At 43.7% G+C, this 25430-nt stretch overlaps 1 protein-coding gene across 3 annotated transcripts in view; it reads left to right on the top strand.

Moving 5' to 3' along the window:
- The window catches only part of LOC135507809 (catenin alpha-2), a 679445-nt gene that overhangs the window by 536983 nt on the left and 117032 nt on the right, over positions 1 to 25430 (top strand). For all 3 annotated transcript variants that reach the window (XM_064927473.1, XM_064927474.1, XM_064927475.1), the window contains exon 9: positions 2007 to 2159. In XM_064927473.1, coding sequence (XP_064783545.1) covers positions 2007 to 2159 — 153 coding nt within the window. The remainder of the gene's footprint in view (positions 1 to 2006; positions 2160 to 25430) is intronic.

A 25430-nucleotide genomic window follows, 5' to 3' on the forward strand; every position in this document is an offset into this window, starting at 1 on the left:
AACTGTCATAATTCTCTTTTTCCAAGAATATCCGTGCCGTCTTAGCTTTAATGGCCACTCGCGCGGCAGCATTGCTCTGGCTACCAAAGCAAAAACTAGTAACATGATAGACTTTAAATGATAATGTTCTATATATGTTTATGCAATCCATCTTTTACAATTGTTCGTGCAATGGTGCTTTTGTTTAAGAACACAGCAAATCCTTTCACATGTCCATCTGGCTGGTTATACTTTAATCTTTTTCCTTTCTACTTTGTCAAAAGAAGCTGAGACTGGATTTGATTCATTTCTGTAACTCGACTACTAATGGAATCTACAAGTAAAGTTGATCAAATGGATGACACTGTACTGTATTTATTGTAAGGGAAAGGAAAATAAAAGAAACATATAACTGTTGTTGTAAAAAAAACATGTATTGATATATTTCAAACAAATATTTCCACCTGCAATTAATCCTTTACAATTGTTCATGCACTATTTATCAAGCGTTGGTGCTTAGGTTTGCTGCGCCTTGCGAGTTGAAGTGCATCTGATGCATATGCTAAAGAGGACGCCCGGCAACGTTCTCTAGCAGGTACTTATAGACTGAAAGGCCAAGCGGTTGAACCCAGCACAAGATTTTGGCTATAGCTGAGTTGCTTATGTAGGCCTGTCATGTCCTACAGCTCTTGGCCGGCTTCTAGTAGGTCTCCCAAATGGATCCCTGTTCCCTATGTCGTACACTACTTTTGAACAGGGTCCATAGGGCTCCAGCCAAAAGTAGTGTACCAAAATATCAATTTTGGAGGCAGACTCCTAGTCTCTCCTCAAAGAACCAGCGTGATGGATTAAACCTCCACAAACCATAATTCATTATTACTGTCCCTCCACTGTGGCTTGGCAGTTAAGATTTTAATTGGTCGGTGGAGGGGCAAGTGTGCGTGTTTCACTGACTGATGTGTGTGTGCATGCGTGCGTGTGAACGAGCTTGACTGACTGATGATTATTGCTGGCTAGGAGCAAAACGCCCTTGTCAATCATCGGCACCCCCATATCTCCCTCGCTGCCCCTCTAAATCTTTAGTTCTTTAACACCGGGAACATGGTGCAATAATGTTTTCTTTATAGCCTAATTATGAATGATTGCATCAGAAACTAAAGTGAAGTCCCCACAGTAGTTGCTCATTCATTCAAATGGCTTCAGCCTGATAGTCGTGAAATTAAGCTTCACAAGACTTGTCAATTGACTCCTTTGAACCGCTACTCCAAAGACATTTGAGTGGATGGGAGTGTTTGTGTGTGTGTGTGTGTGTGTGTGTGTGTGTGTGTGTGTGTGTGTGTGTGTGTGTGTGTGTGTGTGTGTGTGTGTGTGTGTGCGTGTGCGTGTGTGTGTGTGTGTGTGTGGTGTGTGTGTGTGTGTTTGCGTGCTTGCTTGCCTCTGTTAGTCTCCAAGGGTCCATATGTTCAACTCCTTCTCTTAGTAAGATAAAGCACCTGTCTACTGTCATTGTACTGACTCTATTCCCACTAGTCTGTTACACTGTCCGATATGAAGAGACTGTGAATACAATCAGTGTCCATTTAGCAGGGAAAAAGGCTGTGTTCCTTGACAGTTTTGCAAAATGATTCCATAAACAAATATATAAGTCGCAAAGTACTGGCCTCGTGAAAGGTCTCATGGGGAAAATGACACCTCGCGGGCAGCCATTTTACTATTTTATGACCTCCTGCTGCTGCTGATCCTCTATTTCCATTTCCTCATCTCCCCGCTCTCCCTGTCTCTCTCTCTCTGTCTCTCTCCCATCGCTCTGTCTCCCCTCCCTCTACCCTTCTCCCCCTCGCTCTCTCTCTCTCTCTCTCTCTCTCTCTCTCTCTCTCTCTCTCTCTCTCTCTCTCTCTCTCTCTCTCTCTCTCTCTCCGCCCCCCGCTCTCAATTCAACAATATGTTTTACTTCATTGGCATGGAAAGTTAAAACACTTAGTAAACACAAAGTCAAACACAATTTGTCTCTGTCTCTCTCTCTCCAGTTGAGGAAGGCGGTGATGGACCACATCTCCGACTCGTTCCTGGAGACCAACGTGCCGCTGCTGGTGCTCATCGAGGCGGCCAAGAGTGGCAACGAGAAGGAGGTCAAGGAGTATGCGCAGGTGTTCCGGGAGCACGCCAACAAGCTGGTCGAGGCAAGTCACAATTTCCCCCTCCCCCCTGGTCCCCCCAGTCTCATTTCCCCTTGTACTGCAGAGTCGTGATGTGCTTATCTGAGACACCATGTGGCGGTGTAGGAGGTCAATAATGCATTCCCAGGCAGTACAAGAGAGGGCAGGAAAATGTCAAGGAAGCTTCCACCTAGCGACTGTAGATCAAAATGAAAAGTTTGTTAGTCAGTCATTTTTGTTTGTCAGCGTTTAAAATGTCACAGTCAGAAGATAATTATTTTTGCATGACTATGCATACATTACCAGTAGAAAGCCTATCTATCATGACATTCAAATAAGAGAGCTATAAGCAGACATATGGGGTGCAGTCTTCATATACCTTTTAAAAGGGGTTTTCAAGTTTCATTGACAGATTAAGGACAGATCTGTAGGATATAGCAGAGAAACTGGGTGGCGAAATGAGGGTTCGAACCACTGATTCCAGGAACATATGTGGTCTGGGGTCAGCAGCACTAGCACTAGACCAGCCCCAGGCACAGCTTGATGCAGCCTTGATCTAATAAGGAACAGACACCTTTGTTTGATGTATCATGGTCACACAACACACATAAGTGCTATTACTCACGACTTTCACATAGACACATACATTTCATACACTCTCTATTATGTTTAGATCAAAGAGTATCTGGCTGCCAGGCAGCTCATGTGTGCTTCCCAAATGGCAACCTATTCCCTATGTAGTGCACTATATATATTTTCAACCTTATGGGACCTGGTCAAAAGCTGTGGACTATGAGGGAATAGGGTGCCATTTGGGACGGAACCACTTTCGGACAGCCAGGCAAAGTGCACTCGGTTCTGGTCTGTCTCAAAATAGCCAGTCATCAAAGCTAGGCCAGGATACCCAGTCTTGGGCCATCTGATTGGAGGGCGAAGATCGATTCTGAGTCACGGTTGCCTGGCAAGGTTAAGGTAACTCCGCTGCCTAAAAATAATAAAGCACCCTTTGCTGGCTCTAACAGCCGCCCAATCAATTTGCTTCGTGTTCTTAGTAAACTGAAGGAGAGAATCGGGTTTGACCAAATACAATGGTATTTTTCAGAGAACAAGTTAACTACTGACTTCCAGCATGCATTTAGATAAGGGCACTCAACTTGTACTGCATTGACTCAGATGACAGATGATTGGTTAAAAGATATGGATAATAAGATGGTAGTTGGAGCTGTGTAGTTAGATTTAAGTGCAAACTTAGCCAATAGAACCCAGAGAGTGTTATTCAATGGAAGCTTCTCTAACATCAGATAAGAACAGTGCGGTGTCCCACAGGTCAGTTGCCTTGGGCTGTTACTCTTTTCTATTTTTACAAATTATTTGCCACTGGTTTTACACAACGCTAGAATGACCATGTATGTGGATGATTCCACACTCTACATGTCAGCACCCAAAGCCAGTGAGCTCACTGAAATTCAAAATAAGGAGTTACAGTCAGTATCAGAATGTGTGTTCATAATAAACTGGTCTTAAATACAACTAAAAGTAAAAGCATTGTATTTGGTTAAAAACATTCTCAAAGGCCTAAAGCTCAACTGGAGTTGAAGAAGCTAAACTGGGGAGGGGTCCGGTGTAGCTCAGTTGGTAGAGCATGGTGCTTGCAATGCCAGGGTTTTGGGTTCCCACGGGGGACCAGTATGAAAAATGAAAATGTATGCACTCACTCATACTGTAAGTCATTCTGGATAAGAGCATCTGCTAAATGACTAAAATGTTGTTGTTTTTTAAAGTGGGTAGAACTGTTATAAAAATATGTTCTGTGTTTTTGCCCAAAAAAATCAACTGTACTAGTTGTTCAGGCCCTGGTCCCATCTTGATTACTGTCCAGTATTGTGGTCAAGTGCAAAAGACCTAGCAAAGCTGTAGCTGGCTCAAAACACATACAGAACTAACATCACCAACATGCATGCCAGTCTTTCCTGGTTGAGGGTTGACTAGATTAACTTTTTGGTGAGAAAAATTATTGCGTTTACATTTCCAAATTGTCTGTATAATCAACTTACATATAGCTCTGACAGACATACTTACCCAACAGACATGCCACCAGGGGTCTCTTCACAGTCCCCAAATCCAGAGCGAATTCAGGACAACACACAAAGCCATGATCACATATCAAGTTACTCAAGCAAACAGCAAAAAAACAACTAATAAAACACCTCACAACTCAAGCCCTCTCCCCAATCTGACCTAGTTGTAATGTTTATATTAATGTTTGAAAATGTATGTAAATAGTTTTTTTTGTTTGCAATGTCTTTTTGTTGTGCCCCAGAAAGACTAGCTGTCGGTCACCATTGGCATCGGCTAAAGTAGATCCCAATAAAAAAAAATGAATAATTCACCCCCCCTGAGGTTGAGTTCCCTCTTTCTCTGTCTTAGTCTCTCTCGTTCTCTCTCTCTCTCTGAGGGTTCGAGCACTCCACAACTTCTTCTCTTCCGAGAAATGTTCAGTTCAATTTGGGCTTGAGTTTACATGATGTTCCCTCTATGCTCGTTGTAATGTAATAGAGGAATACAGAAATTATTGAAACTGAATGCAAGTGGAGCTCTTTGATAGACGGGCAGGCAATATTCAAGGTCATCCCATTATACAGTGAATATTATTATATTATTTTTACGAACAGAAACTTTTCCCGTTAGTTGATCCTGCTTCAAGTGTTTTTATCAACTCAGGGCAGTTGGGGAGAGAAACTGAAAACTGTATCCTAAATGGCACCCTCTGTGAAGGGAATAGGGTGCCGTTTGGGACTCAGTTTAGCCTTATTAACATGATAATGTGGTTGTATAACTTGTTTATTTTCATCTGAGCTTGGTCCCCTTCCTTAAAGACTTGCGCATGCACACACACACACACACACACACACACACACACACACACACACACACACACACACACACACACACACACACACACACACACACACACACACACACACACACATTCATTGGCCTTCTACTAGTACGTGACATATAAATGGCTCCTTCCCAGACAATGAGAGGGAAGGAGGAGTGAAGGTTATTAAATTATTTGCAGTTGCTGTAGTGGAGCCGAAATGAAGGGCTATTAGAAGGGCATTTAGCTTCGAAACACCAGTCAGCCTAGTGGATAAAGCGTTGGACTTGTAACTGAAAGGTTGCGAGCTCAAATCCCTGAGCTGCCAAGGTAGAAAATCTTGTCGTCCTGCCCCTGAACAAGGCAGTTAACCCACTGTTCCTAGGCCATCATTGAAAATATGAATTTCTTCTTAACTGACTTTTCTAGTTAAATAAAGAGTCAAAAAAATACGCACTCACACATACAGGGATGTTAAAGATACGTACCACCTACAGTATGTGTCATGGGGTTCATGGATTTTTTTTAATGAAGCGTGATTTATAGAGTCCTGGGATGTAGTCTTTGCCAGCATTTGACCCAATGTACACACACACACCACACACACACACATTATGTCCATACAGATGGATGGCTTAACGTGTTAGTTCACCGTAGGTTCCTTCAAGTGTATTTAGTCGCATTTGATAGCACTGTGTCTGAAAGTACTGCACATCATGTACAAATAAATGGATTGCAATCGCACCCACCATATTAGTTTAATGACAGTGTTTATATACACATTTCCCTTCTGTTGGATGGCACAGTATGTTCTCAGTGCGCATTATACACATGGACGAATGGGCAATGGCATGTGGTGTTATTAGTTCAAATGAAGGTATGTTCATATACGCACTTAAGCTGTGTACACTACACAACTTTCAAAATCCTAAAATTGCTGACCCTCTCACGTTAAACAACCATCTTTCATGTAGTGTTTTTTGTTGTGTTGCCAACATAGTGGTGCACACACTGAACGATGTCGTACAGACTGGGGGGTGGGGTGGGGGGGGATCACACACATCAAGATTCTTCTTCTTGGTTGTGAGGATTGTCGATACCGCGCTGTCTCGCGAAAGTAATGATGTGATTGGATTTAACATAGCTACGATGAGATGTGGCTCAAAAGCAGCCTCATAAACATTTTCCAGTCAGACATTCACACTTGCCATACAGAGTTGAACTCTCTAGCCGCCATTTTGAATTGAGTGACATTTATTGTGAACTTCAGAGCTGTAACAATTTGACACTTTGGCTTTTGTTAATGTACAAACGCATACTAGTAGTAGTAGTCATCGCTTCTGCTTGAGAGTCGACACATTCTGGGTGATGCTGAACAACGTCATCATCTCACTGGCTTCTTTCTCTGGCGAACTCTCATTGGCTATTGCTGATCACCGTTCCCGAAACCTGTCGTTGCACATTAACGCCACAAGAGCATTGCAGATTTTGTGCCGATAAAATCCAGCGTTTGGGAACGTCGAGACGTCTGGAACTGCTCTGTCACGAGATCGGTAGCCTTCAGGTTGTGTTTCTGACCTGCTCACATTAAACGAGTGTCAGTCAAGGCCACGTGCCCCCGAGTATGCGACGACCTGGGGTTTTTTTTGTCGCCGATCTCAAAAACTTGTCTGGGACAGCTAAATCGGGGGCCAAAATCATGTAGTGCACACCTGGCTTTAGATGCGTTTGATAGCACCGTATGGTGATGGAAGTAGGTTATGTTCAAATAGATGGCTGTGTGTTGGCGTGATTTAATTAGATCTAATGTATTCATCGCTGTGTCTCTGATCTCGTCAGAAGCTGCTATCCATAGTTGATGTACATACCTGGCAGAAATTTCCCACGCATCCATTTTCCCCAATAAAGTTGTGTGTTATCAAAAGTCATTGTCATTTGCCGTGGTTGTCATTTGTCGTCATCATCATCTTCGTCATCACTACATGACGCCAATGCTGTTAGATCCTACTGAAGAAAGGATAGGCATGCGTGTAAGCTATTAGCCGGGTTGCTCCCTCCCTCTTCAACTCACCGAGGTCAACGTTGATCAGTGTTCAGTATCAAACGGGTTGTTGCCAGGCTGGATCTGCCCTTCGTCAAGCCTATTGTGTCTCTATTTGATCTTGTCTGGCTGGGGACCTAAGTTCCCCCTCTCGCCCCTAACCCCGGGCCCTCTGATCACCTTGCACAGTCCCAACTTCAACCTCTCTCCCATGCCCCCCTTAATCGCATCACCCTCATTAGCACCTGCCCGACCAAGGCAGAGGAAGCCACTAATTACCAACAACATCATTTGACTGGCTGAGACAGGAGACGACCGGAGAACAAAGGGAAAAAGAAGACATAGTGAACATAATGCAATAGACCTCGGCGCTGTAGAAAGGAAAATATTTATGATGAACTTTTGTATGAACTTAATTAGCCCAAAGTGGATTGGGGCTTTTGGAGTTAGGAACACACTCGCTCTGTCTGGTTCGCCATCAACATCCCCCCCCCCCCCCCAACATCAGCCTCTTTATTTCAACTTTCTGGTCTTAATATTATGGAATGGGACAGCTTTTTGGCAGGCGGGAAATGTTACTCCGTGAGTTGGCCAAGGAATAGGACCTAACTGGCTCTGGCTGGGGTTTGGGATATACGGCGTATGACAAACTTTAGCTACACTTCTCATCATAGTGATGTTATACTGCCAGTTGTCCAACCTCAGCCATAGTAGGCACTTATTCATAGGGAGAGAGGTGGAGAGAAGGAGAGAGAGAGCGATAGTGAGATTGACAGTGACAGAGAAAGATTGACATATATAGAGAGAGAAACTATTGGAGACATCCAGTGTTAGGGTTCTGTTGGCCAGCTACAGTGGTGTAAAGTACTTAAAGTAAAAATACTTTAAAGTACTACTTTTAGTAGTTTTTTGGGGGTGTTCCCTTTACTTTACTCTTTATATTTTTGGGCAAATTTTACATTTATTTCACTACATTCTGAAAGAAAACAATGTACTTTTAACTCCATACATTTTCCATGACACCAAAAAGTACTCGTAACATTTTGACTGGAAAATGGTCCAATTTACACACTTATCAAGAGAACACCCCTGGTCATCCCTACTGCCTCTGAACTGGTGGACTCATTAAACACAAATGCTTTGTTTGTAAATTATGTCTGAGTGTTGTAGTGTGCCCGTGGCTATCCGTCAATAGAAAAAAGCAAGGTTTGCTTAATATAAGGAATTTGAAATTACATTTACATTTAAGTCATTTGGCAGACGCTCTTATCCAGAGCGACTTAAATGATGTGTACTTTTACTTTTACTTTTGATACAAAAGTACATTTTAGCAATTCCAGTTACTTTTGACTTTCACTTTTACTTGAGTCATTTTCTATTAAGGTATCTTTACGTTTACACAAGTATGTCAATTTAGTTGTTTTCCTACCACTGGCCAGCTACACTCCCCGTGTTAGGGTCCTGTTGGCCAGCTGCCCTGCCTATGTTAGGGCCAGCTAATTATGTGGCTCCAGAGCTCTCATCAAATCCCAACACTCCCGTAATGAGTCGTACCTCTCCCTGACCCGCCATTCCAGAAAGACTTGCAACGAAAGACTTCCAACGTCCGTCTTCAAAGACCAAAGCCGCCTCTATTCCCTCCCTCCCTCCCCTTCTCTCCTTCTCCTCCACTATAGTTGATACCCTCTTAATTATCTCTCCCTCATTAAACAATAAAGGCTCTCAGTCTCCATTATATTAGCGCTGACCAAAACCCTGACACGCTCTCATTAACTGAAACACATGATGAACATTATTTAGTCCCGGCTATCAAATTGCCTCCCGTCTTCTGTTCTGGGGGAAACATTTATTTTATTATTATTGTGAGGCGGTAGTATATTAGCTTGGTCGTTACCCCCATTGGACATCACAAGGACGTTGCAGTCCATCACTATTCCAATGTTAAAGCAAGGGCCCGTCCCTGACCTTGGCTCGATGTTGGCAGGAGGCCACTCTGGAGAGATACTCATTATGGTCCCATCCTTAGGGCCTTTTTCCTTTGTGTTTCTGTGCAGGACCTTCTGAAGATGGCTACCTCTGCCCTCTTCTCTCTCAACTCTATACTAACCAATCAGTGCCTGCCTCTGTACTCCTTTTGTCTGTCTGAAAGAATTCTAGTATGCGTTGCTATTTTTCTTTCACCTATTTTTTCACAATTGGTCAAGGTCAGTATTAGTGCACGGTCCCGTCCTTTCCAGTCTGAATCGTTCAGATAAGTTGTATATGAGATAGGTTAGGGTTTTTCCCTCACAAATTATCCACAACACGATACAATAGAGCTACCTATTTAAAGCTAACAGCCATGCCGTGCTTACCGGTTAAAAAGGACTTATGGTGGTTAAAATCCTGAGACAAATCCCTTTCTCTGGCCTTGTGTCCCCTGAACTTGACCCCTAGCCTCCCTTCTTGGACCACATGCAGTCATGACCCTTCTCTTACCCCCTCTTCTACCCCATATTCCCTTTTTTCACCTCCTTCCCCCATTTTCTTGTACTCTTGACTCCCATTTCAAAGCAGCGACATTTGCTTCACCAGTTCTATCCCCCCTCTTTCTCTCGCTCTCTCTCTCTCTCTCTCTCTCTCTCTCTCTCTCTCTCACTTTCTCTCTCTCTCCCTGTCTTGTTCCCCTGCCTGTCCTCATTAATAGGATGTCTCAATGGTCCCTGGTTTCATCTGTGGTTTATTTGTAGTACGACGTCCCATGATAACATTGCACCCCTTTGTAGTGCTTTTGTCCCTTAACTATCTGCTTTGAAGAGCATTTGTTTCGCCCCTACTCTTAATTTAGTTTCTCTGTTTCTTAATATTTGAACGCTAGCTCCTATTAATAATGCATTGTTTACAATAGGCCCAGTTTAAAGAGAGTGAATTTGAATAAAGTTGGAAGGCACTGCCTAGTTAAAAAAAATTATATTAGATTATTATCATAGGAGATTACTATCGCTGGGATTTTAGAAACCATAAAATAGTTATGTATTTTTAGCCTTAGTTATTCCTGCACTTCTAGTCCGACCTTTAAGAATCGTGTCTTAAATGGATTTCATTGCCCTATACAAGTGAAAAGTGAAAAGCAGCTGTCCATGTGTCATGTTCTGACCTTAGTTCCTTTGCTTTGTCCTTTGTTTTAGTATGGTCAGGGCGTGAGTTGGGTGGGTTGTCTATGTTAGTTTGTCTATGACTTTCTATTTCTGTGTTTGGCCTGGTATGGTTCTCAATCAGAGGCAGCTGTCAATCGTTGTCCCTGATTGAGAACCATATTTAGGTAGCCTGTTTTCCATTGTGTTTTGTGGGTGGATATTTTCTGTTTAGTGTTGGCTTGCACCTTACAGGACTGTTCGTTGGTTGTTTATTGTTTTGTTTTCAGTGTCCATTAAAATATTTAAAATATGAACACTTACCACGCTGCTCATTGGTCCTCCTCTCCTTCCCCAGACGACAAGCGTTACACCATGTTGTTCATTGGTGTTTCTCTTTATACTATAACCTGGACTAAACCAAAAGCAGTCAAAGGCTAATAGACTGTAGCCTGTAATCTTACAAGTACATGGAAGCGGACATCTCCCCTGTCCATTTTCTATGTAATCAGCAGTAATAAGACCTACCAATGCCACCAACACTGTTCCCATTTACAATTTCAAAGTAGCAGTTAAGTGCCATTCTCCGTGCACTGTTGAAATATTGCCCCCCTTTCGCAAGAGGACTTGAAACGCTGTTTTAATTTCTGCTGCATCAGTTCATTAACTCACCGTCCTTTAGATTTAAAGCAGTGACCTTACTCGGGGATGGGAGGGAAAGAGAGACCGGAGACAACGAAGGGAGGAAGAAAAAAAAGGTTCAATGATTATGCAGAATCGATATGGGAGTTGAATGTAACCAATATCGAATCGGCCTTCGGAGCGTCGCGAGACTGACTGCGGCAGTAAATATTATCCCGGGGCGCGGAGTGCATTAAGCTGCCGTGTCAGGAGAAAGCGGTGGGGAGGGGGAGGGGGGTGGGGGCAGATGGATGGCTGTTGGAACAAGTCTATTTGTGATGACCCAGACCTTTGGGCAAATGGTTAATCCCTGCTCCGCTCAGGAGTTATGGGCCTCAGAGGAAATCTGGGTGCAGGAGATGGGAAGCAGCAGACAGCTTTTGGAGGGATTGAGAAAGAGATACATCAACACCCCTCCCATCCCTCGCTAAAGATGCTATTTTAACATGTGTTTGATCTGCTCCGAGGTTAAAATAATTTGTCATCAGAAAAGGAACTCTATTAGATTGGCGTCTCGCCACCGGTCACACCTGTATTCCAGATGACCTGCGGTCGCCTGATACTGACCCTACGACCCTACGGGGGGATAGATATATCTCAAAACACAAACTAGATCCACAGTGTCAAAAAACTCCTGTGCTCAGCAATCATAGGTGACAGCTGTGGATTAATAGGAGGTTTAAGGTGATTTAACTGTGATGTAGGGCAATCATATCAATAAAGCCACAGGCTACAGCTAATATGTCGCAGCTGGGGTGGAAATCGCTACTGGGATTGGGACTGGAACAGCCATAGCCTTGGTGGCTATCAGCAACACTGACTGACTGACGTTCCAAAAAAATCCAAGGTTTCCTGTAATCCCGGTTGAAAGGTTCCCGGCATCAGGAGGGAATAAGTAGGAAATAAAGAGTCCTCAAACCAAGATTTTCTGGAAAACCTAGGAATTTGGGAAAGTTAGCAGAATCCAGAGTTATAGAGCGATCCCAGTCTTCAATATGTCCGTTTGAAAACCACCACTTCTTCAGTTGTTGTGTTGGTTACATATGTTGTTCCTTTGGTAGACCTGGTGTATAATTTGTCATTGGTCACAATTATTTATTTAACTGATATCTGCTAGCTGGATATGCCTCGTGGAAGTCGTGATACTAGGTCGACAGTCCCCAGGCATTCACGTCCATTTGTTTAGCCTGGAGCGATAGAACCTGTCTAAGTCAGACATGTTATTTTTTGCTCTGTCGCTGATGTGAACTGTGCGTTCCTATAGTTCCCGTGTGTGGGAGGAGGTATTTTAAGTGGCAGGGAATACTTTCATTACGCAAGGTCAACTGGATAATGATAGCCTCAATGCAGGAACAAACACACCTAACATTGATTCATCTATAAGGAGAAATCTGTCATTATTACTTGAGTCTTAGAAAAGTATAATGGCGACCTTAATGGGGGAACAAACACAGCTAATTGTTGTATATTTTAGGAACGTTTGGTCTTCATTACTTGAAGCGTTCTTAATGAATTTGATTAATATGAAGAGGAGGGTACAATGTTCGACCTATTTATAGTCTACTAGTATCCTTTCCCTAGATATCTAAAACAATTAAGGGAACCCAAACCACCCGGGCCTGTTCCAGTGTTGCATTGCCACAGGGCTTTGAGATGTAAAGAACGATTAGCCGCAAATTGAAAGGCCGGCCCGCAGAATTAGCCTTTTCATCTTTAGTCTAGAATACAGTAAACTGCTGCTTAGCCCATTATGTCCTGCCCAGGTCCCTGTGGACCAGCAGGGACAAGAGAGAGGGCAGAGGGAGGGAGGGATAGAGAAAGAGAGAGAATGGGCAGAGGGAGAGAGGTAGACAGAGGTCGGGATGGGAAGAGTATTGGGATGGAGACAGAGAGGGAGGGAGAAATCAGCCTATTACTGGAGATCTGGCCAGATGTTGGCTCTGGGAAACTCTTCCTGGAGAGTCCCGACTGCATGAGCTACATGAGCTCCCAGCTAGCAATATCACCTCCAGTTGACACCTCTCCTCTAAAGGAAATTTTAGTGTGTCAACGCATCTGCAACAAATGCACGCCGAATTCCTGTCATGTTTTGCCGATATGACACTAAGTGGATTATACGAGATTAAGTACAACAAAGGGTCTGATTAATGTATAGTTGTGTGTGCTTCAAGATGGGGTTGGTGTGGTCTTGTGGTGTGCAGTACCCATGTCTAGACATGTTACATTTTCTCCTAATAGCTGTCAGGGCTTTCAAAAGCCATTCGTTTAATCTCATCAGTGATGGATCGTAGTGTGTTTGGGATGAAACAGGCAGTGTCAGGCTGTGTCTCAAATGGCATCATATTCACTTTATAGTGCACTACTTTTGACCATTGCCCATAATAATAATAATAATAATAATAATAATAATAATAATAATAATAATAGGGTTTCATTTGGGACTCAGACCAGAACTCATGTGAAGAGGCTGGTTGAGTAGTCAGAGCTCATACTCAAAGTACATAACACAATTGTCACTTCATATGACTCAAGGACATCAGAAACTCAACGTGGGTCCTTATGTTTCACCCCCCCAAAAACCGAGACAGGACGTAAACCAAATATTGGGACCAGACACCAACGGAAATTGGTTTGTGTAGCGAAGCAGACACACAGTGACAGCGCCACATACAATGTCTGATGGCTACATGCATAGGAATAGAATTATTCGAGGGGACATTCACTTTCAACTCAATGTACCATGATGGGTAGACTGCCGTTAATTCTATTTCTATGCTTACATCAAATCAAATCAAATTTATTTATATAGCCCTTCGTCCATCAGCTGTACAGAAACCCAGCCTAAAACCTCAAACAGCAAGCAATGCAGGTGTAGAAGCACGGTGGCTAGGAAAAACTTCCTAGAAAGGCCAAAACCTAGGAAGAAACCTAGAGAGGAACCAGGCTATGTGGGGTGGCCAGTCCTCTTCTGGCTGTGCCGGGTGGAGATTATAACAGAACATGGCCAAGATGTTCAAATGTTCATAAATTACCAGCATGGTCGAATAATGATAAGGCAGAACAGTTGAAACTGGAGCAGCAGCATGGCCAGGTGGACTGGGGACAGCAAGGAGTCATCATGTCAGGTAGTCCTGAGGCATGGTCCTAGGGCTCAGGTCCTCCGAGAGAGAGAAATAAAGAGATAATTAGAGAGAGCACACTTAAATTCACACAGGACATTGAATAGGACAGGAGAAGTACTCCAGATATAACAAACTGACCCCAGCCCCCCGACACATAAACTACTGCAGCATAAATACTGGAGGCTGAGACAGGAGGGGTCAGGAGACACTGTGGCTCCATCCAAGGACACCCCCGGACAGAGCCAAACAGGAAGGATATAACCTCACCCACTTTGCCAAAGCACAGCCCCCACACCACTAGAGGGATATCTTCAAACACCAACTTACCATCCTGAGACAAGGCCGAGTATAGCCCACAAAGATCTCCGCCACGGCACAACCCAAGGGGGTACATGTTTCCCAGGCCTATCTGTCGATCTCATCCTGTTCTTATTCCCAGTGATTGACGATGGCGGGATGCACACATGTTCCACCGTCTCCATTTCATCATGGCCCAGTGAAGGATGGAAGAGGGGGCCCTCTGTCTCCCCTAACTGTCATACACACACACACAGGCGCACACAAACAGTCTTACAGGACCATATATACACCTACACTGTAGCACACACGCTAGACTGCACACACCTGACTACAGCGGCAGGCATCCCCAATGACATCTGCCTCTCGCATCAGATCAATCCCTCAAATCACTCTCTGACAGACTCAATATTATATACACACACACACACACACACACACATACTGCATCTTAATTCCACACCTCAGTCATCTGGGTTTACGCTGACACTACAAAAGACAATCACTGTGAGGAGATAGATGCTGGATAATAGGAAACATACTAAGGGAGAAATAATATCAGCAGTGGTTGTGCGTTTTAGAAAGACCTTGATACCTCGCTGTAATATGTGGTATAATGTTCAATTTCCTCTTTATCCCTTTGTCTATTAAAATTAATTGACCAACCACGGACCAGGGCGCGAGGGAGGGATGGATGAAATGAGGAAAGCACTTAGACCCCAGAGAGCTTGCACGAAAGGGAAAATGTCTTATTTTGTAACCAATGATAGATAGATTTCCTCTGAGATTTTAGGTCTAGAATCACAAAAAAATAATAGGACAGGCCACCATAGAAACAGAAAAGAATTGGACCGACAAAAAAAATTATATATATATATATATATATATATATATATATACAGTTGAAGTTGGAAGTTTACATACACTTAGGTTGGAGTCATGAAAACTCATTTTTCAACCTCTCCACACATTTCTTGTAAACTATAGTTTTGGTAAGTCATTTAGGACATCTACCTTGTGCATGACACAAGTCATTTTTTCCAACAATTGTTTACAGACAGGTTATTTCACTTATAATTCACTGTATCACAATTCCAGTGGGTCAGATGCTTACATACACTAAGTTGACTGTACCATGATGTCATGGCTTTAGAAGCTTCTGATAGGCAAATATACATAATTTGAGTCAATTGGAGGTGTACCTGTGGATGTATTTCAAGGCCTACCTTCAAACTCAGTGCCTCTTTGCTTGGCATCATGGGAAAATTTAAAAAAGCCAGACTACGGTTTGCAACTGCACATGGGGACAAAGATCATACTTTTGGAGAAATGTCCTCTGGTCTGATGAAACAAAAATAGAACTGTTTGGCCATAACTGTCGTTTTCTTTGGTGGAAAAAGGGGGTGGCTTGCAAGCCGAAGAATACCATCCCAACCCGTGAAGCACGGGGGTGGCAGCATCATATTGTGGGGGTGCTTTGCTGCAGGAGGGACTGGTGCACTTCACAAAATAGATGGCATCATGAGGGAGAAAAATTGTGTGGATATATTGAAGCAACATCTTAAGACATCAGTCATGAAGTTAAAGCTTGGTCGCAAATGGGTCTTCCAAATGGACAATGACCCCAAGCATACTTCCAAAGTTGTGGCAAAATGGCTTAAGGACAACAAAGTCAATGTATTGGAGTGGTCATCACAAAGCCCCGACTTCAATCCTATAGAACATTTTTGGGCAGAACTGAAAAAACTTGTGCGAGCAAGGAGGCCTACAAACCTGACTCAGTTACACCAGCTCTGTCAGGAGGAATGGGTCAAAATTCATCCAACTTATTGTGGGACGCTGGAAGGCTACCCGAAACGTTTGACCCTGTCGTGGCTGTTGAAAGGAGAGGACCAAGGTGCAGAGTGTTGAGCGTACATTTCTCTTTTATTCGAATTGATGCCGACAAAACAATAAACAACACAAAACAAACCGTGAAGCTTAAGGCTATGTGCTATCAAACAAAGTTAACTTCCCACAAACACAGGTGGGAAAAAGGTTACCTAAGGATGGTTCCCAATCAGAGACAACAATAGACACCTGTCCCTGATTTCAGTTCTGCCCCGTCTTTGGAGGTCCCGGACTGGGCGACCGTCGTCTCTGGAGGCCGTCGTCTCTGGAGGCTCCGGACTGGAGGGCGCCTCTGGAGGCCGTCGTCTCTGGAGGCTCCGGACTGGAGGGCATCGCTGGAGGGTCCGGACTGGCAACCGTTGTTGCTGGAGGCTCCGGACTGGAGGCCATCGTCGCTGGAGGCTCCGGACTGGAGGCCGTCGTCTCTGGAGGCTCCGGACTGGAGGGCATCGCTGGAAGCTCCGGACTGGAGACCGTCATCGCTGGAGGCTCCGGACTGGAGGCCGTCGTCGCTGGAGGCTCCGGACTGGAGGCCGTCGTCGCTGGAGGCTCCGGACTGGAGGCCGTCGTCTCTGGAGGCTCCGGACTGGAGAGCATCGCTGGAGGGATCGGGCTAGAGGCTACAGGACTCACCAGGCTGGGGAGACATACAGGAGGCCCCTTCCTTGGCCGAGGCACCGGATACCTTGGGCCGTGGAGGCGCACTGGCAGTCTCGAGCGCAGAGCTGGGACCACCCGTTCTGGCTGGATGCCCGCTTCCACCCGGCAAATGTAGGACGCTGGCACCGAGCACACCGGCCTGTGAATGCTCAGCCTCGACACAGTACGCATTTCCCCATAGCACTGGGCCTGACCAGTCACATGCTCGCCACGGTAAGCACGGGGAGTTGGCTCAGGTCTCCATCCTGACTCAGCCACACCCCCCGTGTGCCTCCCTCTTCCTTGCCAGCCGTGTTCCCTCATAATGTTGCCGCTCCGCCTTAGCTTCCTCCAGTTCCTCCCGTGGACGCCGATACTCCCCAGCCTGCCTCCAGGGCCCCTTACCATCCAGGATCTCCTCCCCTGTCCAATCCTCCTTCTTCCCACGCTGCTTGGTCCTTTGGTGGTGGGAGGTTCTGTCACAGGTGTCGTCGTCGGATGAGGAGGAATCGGACCAAAGCGCAGCGTGGTAAGTGTTCATGACTTTTATTAACCAAAACACTGAAACAAAAATAACAAGGTGAATAAACAAAACTGAAACAGTCCTGTCAGGTGCAAAACACTAAACAGAAAGCAACTACCCACAAAACATAGGTGGAAAAAAGTGACCTAAGTATGGTTCCCAATCAGAGACAACGATAGTCAGCTGTCCCTGATTGAGAACCATACCCGGCCAAAACAAAGAAATACAAAACATAGAAAAAGGAACATAGAATGCACACCCCAACTCACGCCCTGATCAAACCAAAATAGAGACATTAAAAGGATCTCTAAGGACAGGGCGTGACAGACCCAAGTTAAACATTTTAAAGGCAATACTACCAAATACTAATTGAGTGTATTTAAACTTCTGACCCACTGGGAATGTGATAGGGACTTTTTACGAGGATTAAATGTCAGGAATTGTGAAAAACTGAGTTTAAAAATATTTGGCTGAGGTGTATGTAAACTTCTGACTTCAACTGTATATTTATCTTCTGATAGATATCTCTGATATTTTAAATCAAAGGACTGAAAAAGGAAGAAAGAAATATCTTAAAAACAATGAAATGATCATCTTTAATATTGCAGATTTGAAGTTCCCACGTTTTATTGTCTTTGAGTGATTCACCTTGTTTTGAATAACACACTGAATCATTGGGTCTAAATCAAATGTCAAAAACCGAAGCTTGACAGGAAATCCTATATGATTTCCTTTGGTAATGGGAGTGTTCCTTTCGCCCAAGAACTGCACAAGCCATACATTATTAGTTTTATGGATTCTAGTGAGCCAGGTCTGTAGCCGAGTGTGGCAGCCGATTCCCTGGAAGCTTAGATTGATTGGGAATATCGATCTCCCCCTTTTCCAACTGCATCTCTAACATACTGACTGAGTCAAAAATGGCACCCTATTCCCTATCTTGTAAAAAGTATTGCACTAAAGAGAGAGTCGGGGGTCATTTGGGACATAGCCACCGAACCAGGGCGTAGAGCTTTCCTTTACCCTCATCTATATGACAACCATTTTATGAGGGCAAATTAAACCACGTCCCAAACGCCATTTTACCTTGACCGATAAGGTCAATGGTTCATAAAAAATCTGTTCTTCTACCAGAAGCAGTTCTCTACAGTTCTCTCAAGGTCACGTGAGTGTGATCCACTTAACTGCAGTCTGCAGTACCCCGCTGCTGACTCAGACCCCTGGGTTTGTCTTTAGTACACGTGTGTGTGTGTGTATGTTTGTGTGGGTGTGTGTGTGTGGGTGTGTGTGTGTGGTCCCGTGTGTGCATGTCTGTAGATATTCACAGTGTGAGTGTGCTTGTTCCTTTCCGTGTGCCTCTGCGTCTATACTCTAAGCAAAACTTCCAAAATAACCACCAGTAAAGACATCCAAGACCAAGTTGACAGGCCAGTTTGTTTCTGACAACCAGGGGTGAAGAGAGAGAGAGAGCGAGCGACCCTTCCTAATGAAGAGCTTTAAAGGGAGAGAGACTCGATGGGAGATTGGAGATGGGCGATAACGGACATAGGAATTTTCGGTTTCCATCACCTCTGGCCTGGACTGTCTTGTGGCGTGCACAGGTGCTGGTACAGCCACTAATGAAGGCCCGGTCCCTGTGGACACATGAAGAGAATAGGCCCCAGATGGAGGGTTGATGGAAAATTGGATAGAGGTAAAGCAGAGAACAGGTGAGGAGAAAGAGAGGTATTGTGATCTCTCCATCCAGGGTGAAGGAGGGAGTACTGTTGAGAGGGTACACCTCTGAGATCTTTCTCCTTTAGATCGGACAACTTCTTCTTTCTCTCTGTCTATCTCAAGTCAAATCAAGTGTTATAATTGTCACGATGCTCCGTAAACAACAGGTAGGCTAACATTGAAATGCTTACTCTTTCTCACACACACACGCACGTGCCCACTCACACACACAATCTCGCTCTCTCTTTTTCTCTCTCTCTCTCGCTTGCGTTCCCTTCCTCTCTCATGTATACATTTCAATTTGGGAGTTTCGAACAGTAGCCTACAGTAGAGAACAGTCACTGTTTGCCATGGACAAATATTTACGGGATTCGGGGAACATCTCAAGGTTCTTCAATCATTTTGAAGACTCGTTACTGTGTCGAATGTATTTCGAAGGACAGAATGGCTATGTTGAGACATTTAAAGATACTATATTCATGTTGCTTTGTGAAATGCCGTAAGACAACTGAAATGCACTTTGTCTTTGACCCCAAATGTCCATTACATGTGGGATGTTTGTACTGTAAGTGCTTTGCACTGAAACCTGTGTATGTTTCTTTAACAAGTGCACCGGAGTTCACATACTACAATATGTACAGTCGGTTAGAATATTCACTTTTCTTGTCCGTGTCAAGTCAACACAGGATTCCCTTTCCAAGGGGTTGAGTTCAAAATCATCGACAATTAAGGAATAATGAGCTGTGTGATGGTCTGAATGCCACAAGATTTTCCTCATTTACTCGGTGTGTGTTACTCTATGCCAGATGAGCGGCGGGTCAAAACGGTTTCCTTTTAAACATGGACTTGCAGATGGCCTTCCCGGCCCAAAATGTCTGCCCTGAATAGCAATTAGTTACTGTGTCAAACTCGATACCGAAGGACGACTGTGATGATTTGTAATGATTCTCAATGATTTTTTTATGATTCTATCTGATTTTCAATGATTTTCAAACAGGCCCCTTCAATCATATTCATAAGTAATGCCTTTTACATTTTCAAGCCTCTCCTTTATTTTGTCCCCCAGCATTTATTGCAAGATTATCTCTCAACTATGCTGGTGGTTCCTGTTTTCAACCGGGGGAAAACCGATCCTCCTCTCTGACTGCAGTGATGTCACCGTGGAGATACGATACGAAGCCAAACCCCCTGAAGTGGCGTAAAAAAAAAAGTAGAAGTCAACAAACGAAGTCCTCAAGGAGTCGCTCCATCCGCCCGTCCCCTTAGGGGAAGACCTAGTTTTTGAGAGCTGGTGCTGCCTGCCTCACTTTTTATCATCAAAGAGGCCCAAGCGCTGCTCATGCAATATTAACATTTGTTAAATCAGCGAGCGGCAGCAGTACGCTGTTTACATAACATTAGACAGGGGCTTGCCATGCCACACAGAGAGAGACATTGAAAGTGTGGCCATTTTGGTGTTCACAGATAAGGGGGAGGTGGGGAAAATGACCCCCAAGGGGGTCACTGGATTACTGTACGCTTATTCACACCTTCTGAAGGGTGCTAATTTAGGCTTTTTCCATGGCTCTCCTGGGGAGGAATCTCATGCATGTTTTAAGGAGTGGGAAATCTTAACATAAGGTAATAGAAATAGAAATGTAGGTAGTTTTCTTTATTCCTCTTTGCCTTCCTTTCTGAGATACGGCTTTCCAGTACTGTCCATCTTACTGTTTATTTTGGTATGCAATGGACAAGGAGGGAAGAACATCATTGAATTAGATCTTTTTGTTCCACTACCACTATTACACAGCTCTTTCAATCTCCCTCTTTTTATTAAACCTGAAGAGGTAAGAAGTCAGATGAGAAGTTAGGTGATCTAATTAAGTTCTCCTGGTTTTGAGAGGAACATGAGTGGCAGAAGGGGTTAGGGGTTACGATGGGGGGTACAAGGCGACACTCGCAGGTAAGCTGTTTGACTTCTGTGACACCGTCTAAATCGAATCACCAGGAAGCTTTGCAAGGTGAAGTGGGCTCGTTGGCATGCGACTCAAGGCCTCCGGAAAATTATGTCCATTAATCATATAGTGCCTCATTTAGCCTCTCGTTTTATATAAGGGCCCTGATTTGCACTCGTAGGGGTGTCTTTGTGGTTAGGTGGGGGGAAAGAAGGAGAGGAGAGAGTACGAGAAAGAAAGAAAGGGCTTTGTGGAACAGAAGAGAAGCCATCAATTCTCATTACGGAAAATAGATAATCATTCCTAATTAGAGGCCTTGGCTCATCTTCTTCTTTTTACCGGGGTACAAATATGGAATAAAACAAGCTAGTAATGTATGGGTACCTGATTAATTAGGTGAATGGATAGATGTTAAAGGAGTCTGCTATTTGGCCCAAGATAGCTTATTAAATGTGAGAGTAATTTATTGGAGGTTGAGTCCTTCGAGAAAATATTAGCCCCGTTTCCAGCAGAAGGGTATGTGTTATCCACTGCCTCCCGAACAAGGCTTGTCCATCGAGGCAGATATTTGTCCTCTTTCTTTCTTTCTTTCTCCTTTTTTCTCTCTCTCCGTCTCTTATCCAAACCATGCAACGGTGCTATTGTTTTATCCCCAATTGTTGTAAAAGCATTGCCCGATAAGTGCGTGCAATTAATGAGATACGAGCTGTAAATACGGATAGGAGCGTTCGGTCGAAATGAAACCAGCATATCCTCTCTAACACTGGTAATAAACATCACAGGAGGCTGCTGAGGGGAGGATGGCTCATAAGTGTCCAACAAGCTTTCTCTACCCTTAACCTAGTTCTGAACACCTCAAAAACAAAGGTCATGTGGTTTGGTAAGAAGAATTCCCTTCTTCCAACAGGTCTTTTTACTACCTCTGAGGGTTTAGAGCTTGAGGTAGTCACCTCATACAAGTACTTGGGAGTATGGCTAGATGGTGCACTGTCCTTCTCTCAGCACATATCAAAGCTGCAGACTAAAGTTAAATCTAGATGTGGTTTCCTCAATCGTAATCGCTCCTCTTTCACCCCAGCTGCCAAACTAACCCTGATTCAGATGACCATCCTACCCATGCTAGATTACGGAGACTTAATTTATAGATCGGAAGGTAAGGGTGCTCTCGAGAGGCTAGATGTTGTTTACCATTCGGCCATCAGATTTGCTACCAATGCTCCTTGTTGGACACATCACTACACTCTATGCTCCTCTTTAAACTAGTCATCTCTGTATACCCATCGCAAGACCCACTGGTTGATGCTTATTTATAAAACCCTTTTAGGCCTCACTCCCCCCTATCTGAGATAACTACTGCAGCCCTCATCCTCCTCATACAACACCCGTTCTGCCAGTCACATTCTGTTAAAGGTCCCCAAAGCACACACATCCCTGGGTCGCTCCTCTTTTCCGTTCGCCGCAGCTAGCGACTGGAACGAGCTGCAACAAACACTCAAACTGGATAGTTTGATCTCAATCTCTTCATTCAAAGACTCAATCATGGACACTCCTACTGACAGTTGTGGCTGCTTTGTGTGATGTACTGTTGTCTCTACCTTCTTGTCCCTTGGTGCCCAATAATGTTTGTACCACGTTTTGTGCTGCTACCATGTGGTGTTGCCACCACGTTGTTGTCATGTTGTGTTGTCGTGTGTTGCTGCCTTACTATGTTGTTGTCTTAGGTCTCTCTTTATGCGGTGTTGTGTTGTCTCACTTGTCGTGATGTGTGTTTTGTGATGTGTGTTCTTGTATTTATTTTTAATTTTAATTCCCAGGCCCCCGTCTCAGCAGGAGGCCTTTTGAATCGCCTAGTTAAATAAAGGTAAAACAAAAATTAAAATAATAAATGTAATGTAGTGAATGGAACGGTGTCAAACACATGTTCGATACCATTCCATTTATGCCGTTCCAGCCATTTCTATTCAAGCATCCTCCCCAATGTAGGTGCCACCGGCCGCCCGCCGTGCACACAGGTTCACAGTCGGTGAGCTTGCGGGTGCTGTGATCAATAGAGGGCTGTAGTATTGTGTGCCCACTGCATCATCAATAGTTCTCCCCGCTGACCTTTGAAGGTTCTCAGGTCATAATTAGTTCATGTCACGAAGTGTACGGTGACGTCATGCAGAAATGACTTCAATTCTTAAGATCCCACACTGTGGCTAATATTGATTGTTGCTTCTCTCATAGTTTAAGACTTCAGGGTTAACGGCAGCATGTGTCGATTCCCTTAATGCGTGAGGTACTGCTCTTAGGTATGTGCCCTAGAGATGTAGATTTTCTATGAATATGTATTTTTAGATAGCGGCATTGGCCACAATAATGATTTAATGTTAATATATTGAAGGTGTAAAAACAAACAGCTCAAGTGTCAGAAAAGTCTAGTATAAAAAATAATTTAAAAAACAGGTGTTGAAAAAGCATTAAGTGTTAAGTAAATTGTGCACCTACTTACTGGCAATATTCTTAAAAATCAATCAGAGTGAACGATTCTTCATGTATGATAAAAAGCCCTGTGTGCCAAATAGACTGGAGGGGGTTTAATTTTTTTTGAAGACTGCAGTGATATTTAGTGAGCCCCTATAAACAAAATAAGTTGATTGAGATGTCTAGAATGGATGGGATGGAGAGAGGGATTTGGTCCGAGTCAGATATGAAGAAGGTTTGGGGAGTCAAAGGGTGGGGAGAGAGTTTTGGCAGGATATGAAAGGTGATTCTTTAATCCAGACCGGAGAGCACTATAGATAATTGGGGTCAGCCATTTTTTATAATTTAGATTGTGCCTGAATTTGAAAGAAGATTAAGGAAAAGGGGAGGGGTGGGGCTTTCTTCAAAATGTCTCCCCCCTTTTGGCTGCTCCTGTGTTTGTTTTTCTAGGTGAAAGAGAGGTCCATTTAAATACAATTATATATGTAAGGTACAAAATAACTCTAAATTATCGCTTAATTGTTAAGTATAGCAGGGTTTCCCAAAACACGGGCCTGAGGCCCCCCCTGGGTCCACGTTTTGGTTTTGTCCCTAGCATTACACAGCTGATTCAAATAATCAAAGCTTGATGATGAGTTGGTTATTTGAATCAGCTGTGTAGTATTAGGGCAAAAACCAAATCTGAGTTTAGGAAACACTGAAGTATAGCACCTTTAAGCACTATTGGTTGGATTCCATTCTATGTAGGCCCCTTTTTTTATTCACCTTTATTTAACCAGGTAGGCCAGTTGAGAACAAGTTTTCATTTACAACTGCGGCCTGGCCAATATAAAGCAAAGCAGTGTGACAAAAACAACAACACAGAGTTACACATGGGATAGACAAACATACAGTCAATAACAATAGAAAAATATATATACTTTGTGTGCAAATATAGTAAGATTAGGGAGGTAAGGCAATAAATAGGCCATAGTGGCGAAATAATTACAATTTATAATTAACACTGGATTGATAGATGTGCAGATGATGATGTGCAAGTAGAGATACTGGGGTGCAAAAGAGCAACAACAAAAAAATAATATGGGGATGAGGTAGTTGGGTGGTCTGTGTACAGGTGCAGTGATCGGTAGGCTGCTCTGACAGCTGATGCTTATAGTTAGTGAAGGAGATATGTCTCCAGCTTCAGTGACTTTTTGCAATTCGTTCCATTCATTGGCGGCGGAGAACTGGAAGGAAAGGCGGCCAAAGGAGGTGTTGGCTTTGGGGATGACCAGTGAAATATACCTGCTGGAGCGCGTGCTATGGGTGGGTAGGCCTCATATGTGACCGACCGGTTCGATTCAGTCTTATGTAGCAAAATGTGAAATTGTGTTTTTTTTACATTGGATAAAAGTTAAGACTCAGAAATAGAAAATGGTATATCATGACAGTTGAGGAAAAATGAGAAAGTAATTCTGCTTTAAAAGTTGATAAACTTGTAACCCCACTTTTGAGAAAATGTCCCTCCTGGAGAGCTCTTCTTTGTCTACACCATTCAACATCGTTCACACCCTCTAAAGCCTTAGCCCCACCCATCTCTTTAAGGATTCACATGCGAGGCCATGTACTAAACAACCAAAGATTTCAAGACTAAAGGCTGGTTTATACTACGGGTGTATTTGTAAATGTAATCTGGTGTGCCAGAGTGTGCTCAGAGTGCGCTCTGGCCGTTTGTAAATGAAAATTACTTTCTGACAAAGTTAGAAATGTGTCATATCTAAAACATTTAGCTAGCAAGACTATCTGACGTGGATGGATATACATGGATGGACACTTCTCCCTCTCTGTCATGGATGCCATGGCTGCCCTTAGTTTGAAGATGTAATCCGGAGACAGGTGTTTTACACAATAGCCGTCTGTGTGTTCTCTTTTCGACTCCGTCTGCATATTTTCAATCAAATGCCAGAATTTTCTCCATCTTCTTAGCTATCATACTCTAATTCCACTGATTTCAAAACT

The sequence above is a fragment of the Oncorhynchus masou genome, chromosome 21 (assembly GCF_036934945.1).
Source record: "Oncorhynchus masou masou isolate Uvic2021 chromosome 21, UVic_Omas_1.1, whole genome shotgun sequence".
NCBI classification, from domain to species: Eukaryota; Metazoa; Chordata; class Actinopteri; order Salmoniformes; family Salmonidae; genus Oncorhynchus; species Oncorhynchus masou.